This window comes from Saccostrea echinata, unplaced genomic scaffold, assembly GCF_033153115.1.
Source record: "Saccostrea echinata isolate AGI-Se365-2 ecotype Australia unplaced genomic scaffold, CSIRO_AGI_Sech_v1 ptg000054l, whole genome shotgun sequence".
NCBI classification, from domain to species: Eukaryota; Metazoa; Mollusca; class Bivalvia; order Ostreida; family Ostreidae; genus Saccostrea; species Saccostrea echinata.
In genome coordinates, this window is record NW_026889803.1 from 59,869,723 (window position 1) to 59,879,309 (window position 9,587).

General features: G+C 31.9%; 1 protein-coding gene across 1 annotated transcript; it reads right to left on the reverse strand.

The window, feature by feature from the left end:
- LOC133205063 (uncharacterized) lies at positions 1-9,587 on the reverse strand. Its single transcript, XM_061340805.1, has 10 exons — positions 9,476-9,587; positions 7,272-7,321; positions 6,950-7,129; positions 4,695-4,860; positions 4,564-4,595; positions 3,926-4,415; positions 2,124-2,219; positions 1,862-1,911; positions 1,526-1,699; positions 1-311 (listed from the first exon to the last, which is right to left on the reverse strand). The coding sequence occupies exons 1-10, from the start codon at positions 9,553-9,555 to the stop codon at positions 1-3; spliced, it is 1,629 nt and encodes a 542-aa protein (XP_061196789.1). The 5' UTR covers positions 9,556-9,587.

Sequence of the window (9,587 nt, forward strand, 5' to 3'; positions counted from 1 at the left end):
TCAAATACACGTCTCCACTAATTCATGTTTAACATTATCCTGATCAGATAATTGACCACTATATTGATTTTCGTCCTCAATTTTTCCAGTCGGGATTAAATAATCATCAGATTTTTTACTACTGTCAGTGATGCTACTTGAGTTGTCTGCCTTGTTATTTAATGATTCTGAAGGGGAGCTTTTCCTTTCTGCGGCCTCATCATAGTGTACATCTGCATACAGTCGAAAGGACCTATCACTGATCGTCAGGTAGGAATGAGAATCTTGATTTTCTTCCGCAGGCCCCGATGCATTTTCAACACTCTTTGTGCCTAGATAACAGGAAATTGTCCTAATAAATCAAATTGAAGGAATTTTGGGTCTCCCGTTTTTTTGTTTTTTTTTTTCTTTTTAAGTTTTAAATTTCATTTAAATTTACTCTGTAAGACATAACAATAAATGTTTTGATAGAATACTCACCAGTTACTACTTTTAAGGCTGTTTTTGAGGTCCGTCTATGGAGAAAAAAATTGTTTTAAAAAGTCTTATAAAAAAGCTATATCTTCCCATTTTTTCTAAGTCACAAGAAAGGCTGGTGTGTCAACACATTGTACTGCAATTAACTTAGAGCACAATTACCATCTTCTACCTACCAGAATTTTGACAAAAAGACGCATAGAAACAAAATACATTTATCACTTTGTTAGTGTTTTGGCTGTTTTATAAGCTTCACGAATCATTAAAATAACACACTGAAAAGTCAGGAAAGGCTTAAATTAAAAAAAATATATGCACATATTTCTGTCCATAGAAGTCTTAGTTATATTTAGAAATAAATGATTACTTTATTATAAAGCAGATGGAGGAAATACTAATAGCAACCACTAGCACTAATGATGTGACTAGAATAATGATGACCGTGCTTAGAAATGATAAAGGTTCCTCCTGTATCCTTAAGGTCGGGGTTGAGTTTGGAGTGAATAAATGAAACTTTGGTGTTGCCTCAGGGGTATCTAAGTGGGTAAATAAATTAATCAAATGTAAATCAAATTAGACATGTAAAAGGTAAAGATAACGAAAAGTGAACGATCTCAAAAAATCCATAAAAACAATACAAATATGTGAAGAGGACATAAAACACGGACCACTGGAAATTTCAGTGGTGGGAAAATTAATCACTTTGATGTGATTTTCATGATCACAAAATTATCTTATATTTCAAACAGTAGAAAGTTTAAAACTATCAGCGTAAGCCAAAGTAGTTTCCTTCCTTTCAAAACACAGAGTATAAATTTATCGAATTATTATCAAAACCAGTTCTTTGGTTGAGGCGAAATTCATCTCATAAGCTTTACTTTACATAAATTTTAGCATATATTGACGTAGTACATTGATAGTATATTGACGTAGTACATTGATAGTATATTGACGTAGTACATTGATAGTATATTGACGTAGTACATTGATAGTATATTGACGTAGTACATTGATAGTATATTGACGTAGTACATTGATAGTATATTGACGTAGGACGAAACAGACAGACCTGTAGTACTGTTAGCTGTTGTAAATACTGAGGTGTTGTTGATTTTTATACACCCTAGTGTAGGATCACAGCTTTCATCATCAGAGCAGTTACACGTAAAGTAGCAGTTCAAACCAAAGGTACCGGTTGTACAGACTTGAGAACAATTACAGCCATATCTACCAGGCTCACATGCTGAAACGGTCATGGAGATTTTGAAGATATATATACAGCATAAATTCCAACAATATCTATTTAATGTATGCTTCTCATAAGAATTTGAATCATCCTGATATCTTATATTACAAATTTTGCAATATGCAGTGTGATTTTCCAACAAGGAAAATGACAACTTACGTTCGCATTTCTCAGGTCCAATCCTGAAGTTGGCTTCACACGAATGTGGCCTGAATTCATAAGTAAAAATTAGTTTATAAAATACTGGATAAATAGGAAGCATTTGTTTATGAAAAATTTCAAAATAAAACTTACGATTTTTTTTTACCCAATGAGGAATGAATATTCTCATTTTTTTCAAAACTAATGTAATTTCCTTTTCCAAAACCTACTAACTCTTTCTGGAGTATTTTGTTCGAAGGACACAATGATTGAAACTTACCAATTGTTGACATGACAACCTCCATCTGCAGACTGCATCAGTTTGACAAGGACTGTGGTTAAGATATAAGTGACCATCTCCGGTAAAGACTCACAGCTGTATACTTTGAGAAAATATTTCTATCTCTACACAATAGATTAGCTTTTCCGGATCTTGGTTTCAGTTTATGAATGTAAAACTGAATTTTGAACCAGACCAATTAATATTTCCGCCTTAATAAATCAAGCCAAAATCAATGAGAATATATCAGTTATATATTGTCGCACGGAAACAATTAAATGTATATCATATTTAGTATTGCAAATAATTTGCATGACATGAAGGTGGAAAATGAATTGTTTTATACAAAAAAACATAAAGTATGATATAAAGAATGTTTTAGTAAATATTAGGTATTTTTTCGTGAAATGAATTTGTATGATAATGGATTGAAGAGATAACAAAAATTAAAAAAAAGTAATGTGTATTCAGAATTATATATACTGTATGAATTGCACCATCTGCAGTTGAATGCTTAAATTGGTCCTTCAAGCATACTTTTCGAGTTCTAGACATTACAATAATTAATAATCAGAAAAAAAGAACAAGGATAATAATGTCTAGCAATATTATTAGCATACAGGAATGTCCCTGAGACCCGGGGAATTTCCCCGCCTATAATAACGTGATTCGCAAGTTATTCTGCTATCCGCCCTCAACCCCCTGTTCGGGGAGGAACCCCAAACCCCTTATACTTTTTAATGCCTCCTTGCTATTTCAATTCTAACGGGCAACCCTGGTATAGTATTAGTTTATTAGAAAAAAGTTGACGTGGACTGATTTTCCAATGTCAAGAATTAAGAAAAGTTAAATTTAGCAGGATCAACATAGATATAAGACCAGAAATATATATTTTTTGTTTTATTTTTGTTTTGTTTTGTTTGTTTGTTTGTTTGTTGTTTTTTTTTTTTTTTTTGTTTTTTTTTTTTTTTTTTTTTTTTGGACATTGAAATATCGATACTTTTGAAATAAAAATGAAACAGCAAATGTTGATTTGAGCATAAATGAAAGGATAAAAATGTTCTTTCTCATTATCAAGATTTATAAAATGAACATGTTATACAATAAATCATGTAAGTTAGCTAAATAATTTAACAAATGAATGTATGTCTACATTTCACTTTCTTTTTGCTTTTACTGTATTATACTTGTTATAGTTAAGCTTTGATGGCAGAGATATGAGTGAATCTGATAAGGACAATCGAGAAGTGTTGACCTAACCAGCTTCATCCCTGCTCTTTTGCTGGACATGATATATATTACCATGGAAAATGATGCATTCTAGATAGAAAAGATCAGTGTTATGCAATCTGTACTGGATGATGCGTCAGTAATGATATAAATTAAGATAAATTTATTTTAAAGCGCTATTTCTTGCCACAAGCCTTGACTAAGTCTAGTACTGTCTGACATCATGACATCAGATCAGACAATGTTGAGGTACATGTATGTTCCATCATATCTCCAATTTTAGTCAAAATAATGTGTACGATCACTTTATCAGATCAGGAGATTCAGGAGTTTTGTGAGGATTATGTAATGAAATAAGAAATTAAATTCATTCTTTAGTCATCAATTGAGAATAGTATACATAACATTAAAAAGTCATTTCCATAAAATTGTTGGGAAATTATTTATTAAAAACACTTCAACGAGACTGTCATGCAGTTTTGGCTCTCTAATTTAATGCATATTATTATAAAAATGCACGCTTATTTGAGTTTTTAAATAAGTATTTTATATCCGATCAAGATTGAGCCTACGATCTGACTTCCTGTTTGTCGGGATTTGGTGCACTATAGTCCATCACCAACTGATTTTCTACACCGTTTCTCTCTAACATCAAATCACTAGCTGTTTGTTTGAAATTTGTCCCGTTCGCTTCACGAATCAATGTATTTATTTCCTCATCGCACCTGGTATCTGACTGTTGAGCTTGATTCTCTTGAAATAAATTTATCAAACATTCTGGTTCAAACACCAGGTCTGACCTACTTTCATCAGAAGATTGCAATGGCTGGGATGGTGACGTAGAATTACTTTCTACGTCATAATTATTAACTCTTGATGTCCTGCTTCTGAGTGATAGAATGTTATAGTTTTCCTTCATAGAATGGTCATAAAAATCATCTCCATTGGAAGATGGGTAAATTCTCATGTTTAACATACTAGAATCCGTATAGTTGTACTCACTATATACATTTTCATCCCCATTCCTCATGTCAGTCAACTGCAAATTGTTTAAAAGTCTTCCTGAAAAACAAAGGTCAGCGAATAACATCAAAATTTTCTTTTAAAAAAAATTAAAAAGTATCTGCTTAAGTTAATACATAATTCAGAATCAAATCATACAGTTAAGAGGAATTATTTAATCTTATTAATTTACATAACATCTACTTACTATATTCACGTTTGTAAATCCTTTTGATTATTCTGGAGAAAAATGTCGTCTTGTATTGTTACATATAATTGAAAACAATCTTTAAGACTCAGAAAATCAATGTTTACTGGAGATAAGGGTTTGACAAATACCTTATCAGAACAAGAGCACACACTACGCTGAAGAAAACTACTGTTGCTGAGGAAACCAGCAGAGATATTATTACTTCGTTCAGTTGCAAGTTGTTGCCCAACTGTACTGGTGGAAAACTTGTAGAATAAATTTCTGAATGGAAGGTAGATTGCGCTGACATATTTTCTGGAGGGCAAGAAAGCATCAAATTTAAATATAAATTTGAAATTTTCAATGAAAACTGTTCATAGATTTTTAGATATGCATATATATGAAACACAAATGCCCCATATCTTGGCCGAGCTATGATGTGGACAAATTTGTCCATATCCTCATGTAGACCTTATAGTCGTAGATGAAGATAACAAACAATGAGCGATCTTAAGTAAAAAATCTACAAACGATAAACATCTGTGAATAGGGCTAAAACAGAGACCCAGTAAGTAGCATCCCCTGTCGCCCTGTCGGACAGCGGTCACCCCCGTTGTGAGCCCTGTGTATAATATTGATCAGCCAGACGGATTCATCCGTATTCAAGTTTAGTGTAAAAATAATGGCCTAACAATAAGTACGAAACATGTTAGACAAAATTTGACCCAAAGATAGGTTCTATTTGCAAACAAGGTAGTTACAACGACCGTAGAGCTCTGTATATTGATCAGGTAGATGGTCAAATTTTGCAAAACAACAAAGGCCTATTAATTCGTATTAAATATAGATCAACAAAATTAAAAAGATAACAATCTTATACGTTTCCAAGTTTAATTCCTGAAACCTTTTGATCAGAGTCATGTAACTTTCGTCAGTTATCAAAAGATTTTGAATCAGTGATTAACATCTTTTGTTTTGATCATTGACTAGACACTAATTCTTCATTCCAATAACATTTATATTGTCCAAATACAATAAACACGACAAACTCTACGGACATAAACAACCTTTCAGTCAATCTGACCTTTTATTTATTTATTTATTTAGTTATTTAGTTAGTTAGTTATTCTTTTTTTTTTTTATTTATTCATTTATGAAGACATTGAATGGAATATTTTTTCTCTCTCTACTTCTGAAATCGTGATCTTCTTAAAAAGATCTTAAAGCTTGGATTAGAATCAAGTTACAAGTACACGTGAGCCTCTAAGTTTCAAGATCAATTCTGCACTTCCAGTCCCTCTGATCTTGACCTTGTTTAAATAATAGTATATACAATTGTATTCTAAACGAAACATTGCAGACAGGCACAAATGGACAGAGACAAAATTTAACTTACTTGCCATAGTCTTTCGATCTTTTGTACATAGTTAAATGTATTGAGTTTTGCGTACAATAATTTGCTAAATAATAATAAAAATAAGATTTTTTTGCATTTTTACCAAAGAGGGATCATAGCAATTACATATAAGAATTGATAAAACTGATTTCATAATCAAATGTACATTGGAAATACAGGTTGTTCACAACTTAATTGTTTTAATTATATTATGATAATACTATGTCACGGTTCAATGATTCATCTCTCTTATCTTATTAAATCTTTTTTCTTTATGAACCTACACTTTAGTCACTACTTTTAACACAGTTTAATAAAATATTAATAAATTAACAATGGTTGATTCAAAAACCATGGAATTATGTTCTCGACAATACATTCTAATATTATTTTTTAACTCCCCCCCCCCCCCCCCGAAATACATTCTCTAAATGTTCAAAACTCTAACATCGGGGAAATATTCTTGTTTATCCCTTTTATAAATCTTATTACATTAAAGAATGAACATTTGTAAGTATGATTCGTTTGTTTAACGTCCCTATCGAGAATTTTTCACTCATATGGAGATGCCACCACTTGACGGTGGAGGGCTGCAAATTTAGACCTGATTCCGGCTTTTACGGCCATTGAGCAGTGAGGGTTCTTTTTCGTGCCAGCACCTACTGCGACATGGGACCTCGGTTTATATGGTCTCATCCGAAGGACTGGTCTCCGCGTCACACAGTGGAGTCGAACCCTCCAAGTATGATGTAAAGTACAATTATATGTGTATATGTGAAGTTATATCAGCGTATTAAAAAGGTCAGGAGCTATCAGTCTTTGTAGGCAGTACACTTCCATGAGGTCATATTTTGACTGCATTCATGAAATAGCGCCCAGATGAAAGGGCTAAAATATGAATTTTGCTTAAAGAATTACAGATATAGTATAGAAGTCGATCGCTGCACATAAGCGTGAACACACATCATCACCAAACATATTCTCATCATTTAATACAAACAGCTAAACCTTTGGTGCTGTTAGTCCTAGGTGTTGTAAATACTGTAGTGTTGTTGATTTTTATACATCCTAGTGAAGGATCACAGCTTTCATCATCAGAGCAGTTACACGTAAAGTAGCAGTTCAATCCAAAGGTACCGGTGGTACAGACTTGAGAACAATTACAACCATATCTACCAGACTCGCATGCTGAAGGAAGAATTTTAGTTTATCTTATTTAACTTCATAAAATTCCTTAAACATTTAAATAGAAATTCATTCTTTCTTTAAAACTTTCTTGATCGTACTGTTTTGTTTACAATTTTCCTTTTTATTGCTCGAATTTACTCACGTTCACACTTTTCTGGCCCTATCCTAAAGTTGGCCTCACATGAGTGCGGCCTAAAAAGTAAAATAAAAACAATTATTGTCATGAAAAAACACATAGGTGTAAAAGGATACTGATCAAACTCGACCATTGAATTTGCAAAATGTTATCGAATAGAGAATGTAAAAACACTGCAACATTAACTTATTTATCAGTAGCTTCCATCAATTTAAAAAAAGAAGTCTTTGACAAGACTAAAGCTCTTCTGGTTTGGACTTATAACAAAGGAATAGAAAAATAGCACTGGGACTTGAAACTTTGCAACAGCAATAAATAGAATAATGACTCTTGGTTTAGTCTTTTTTTTGGCAGGATTTATTGCAATCAGACTAAAACTGCAAGAGGGGTAATATTTTTTAAGAATTTTACAAAAATTTTGATTTTAGTAACCATGACAACATCATTCATCAAAATCAAAAACCGATATATGCAATTATGTATCTCAGTGTAGTCTACGTGTGTCCCAATTTATTTTGAAATCAGACAAAACTGTGGAAGGAGTAGCACTTTGAAAGTATTTCACAGAAATATCTATTTTTAGGATTCATGGCAACAGCGTCCATCCAAATCAAAAATGTATACACAGTATACATGTATGTGCCTTAGTGCTGTCTTCTTGTATACTGAGTAATATTGAAATCAGACCAATCTGTAGTAGTAGCATTTTGAAAATATATCACAGAAATATCTATTTTTAGGATTCATAGCAACACTGTTCATCAAAATCAAAAACCGAAAGACAGAATCATATATCTTAGTGTAGTCTAAATATGTATGTTAGATGTACTGAAATCAGAAAAAAAAACTGTAGGAGGAGTAACATTTTATAAGTATTTCACAAAAATTTCTATTTTTAGTGACTCTGGCAACACCGTTCACCTAAATCAAAAACCGATACCAGGGTTGGGGTCAATTACTTTGAAATGTAATTAAATACTTTCAAATACATTGATAATTTTGTCAACTACTTGCAATTACAATTGCATTGATTTTCACAAATGTAATTAATTACTCTAAATTACTTTGAAGAATGTAATTAAATACATATCAATTACTTAAGTTTTATTTCAAAAATTTTGAAGAACAAATACATGAATATTTTGAAGCAGCAATATTTTTAAATTTGACCTTTCTTATTGTCCTGGGCAGTTTGTTTATGCTATATAAACATTATAAGGCATTTAGCTATTGAATAAACACAAACTCATGCCAAACAGTACTGATATGCATCATGATAAAACACCCTTTTTTAATACGTAACTTGAAAAATAAAGTAATTGAACTGTATTTGAAATGTAATTGAAAAATACATGACATTTTTGGAATGAATTGAAACACATTCAATACTTGTAATTGAAAGCAAACTCAATTACAAATACTTTCAATTACTTTGAAAAAATGTATTTAAATACAGTAAATTACAATTACTCATTTCAATTACCCCATCCCTGACCGATACATAGAATTATGTACCTTAGTGTAGCGTACTTGTTTGCCAAGTTACATGGAAATCAGACCAAAACTGTTCATCCAAATCAAAAACCGATAGTCCGATACACAGAGTATGATCCTTAGTGTAGTCTACTGGTGTGCAAAGTTATATTGAAATCAGACCAAAACTGTAGGAGGAGTAGCATTTTGAAAAATTGTTAACAGACGGACAGATGGGCAGACAGCTAAACAGACGGAGGTCACCTTTCAAGCGCATAATCTCTTCTGGTTTCTGACCAGCAGAGCTAAAAACAGTACTCGGAACATGCTCATTTTGGAGACATAAAGATATATGTAGGTGAGTGAATATTGCAGTACTACAGAAAGAGGGAAAGTTGGTTGAGGACTCGGTAGAGGGCAATGTTTAGTAATTATTCCCAATTTCACAGCTTGTAATAATGTTTTATTTTTATTACAACGCAAAATCTTCTAAATAATGTTGATTAACGCCAAAATAACAAAGAAAAGATAAGTAAGAGGAATTTCGGACAATTTTAATTATCCCTTAATCAAATGTTTACCTATAAAAAGATTAATTGGATATGAATATTTATAGTCAAATCATGATACAGCTTCAAAAAGTCATATTAAGGAGAGTATGTTCAAAATAACAGGGTTGAGAATATAACAGCATTAATTTAATAATCATAATTGGAGAAAAATGTATGTTAACGTACCAGTTATTAACATGGCATCCTCCATCGCTGTTATACACTGTTGTAATCAGTATAATTATAACGTCTATATAAAAAACCATCACATGCACACTTCGATGTATTTGGTGAAATG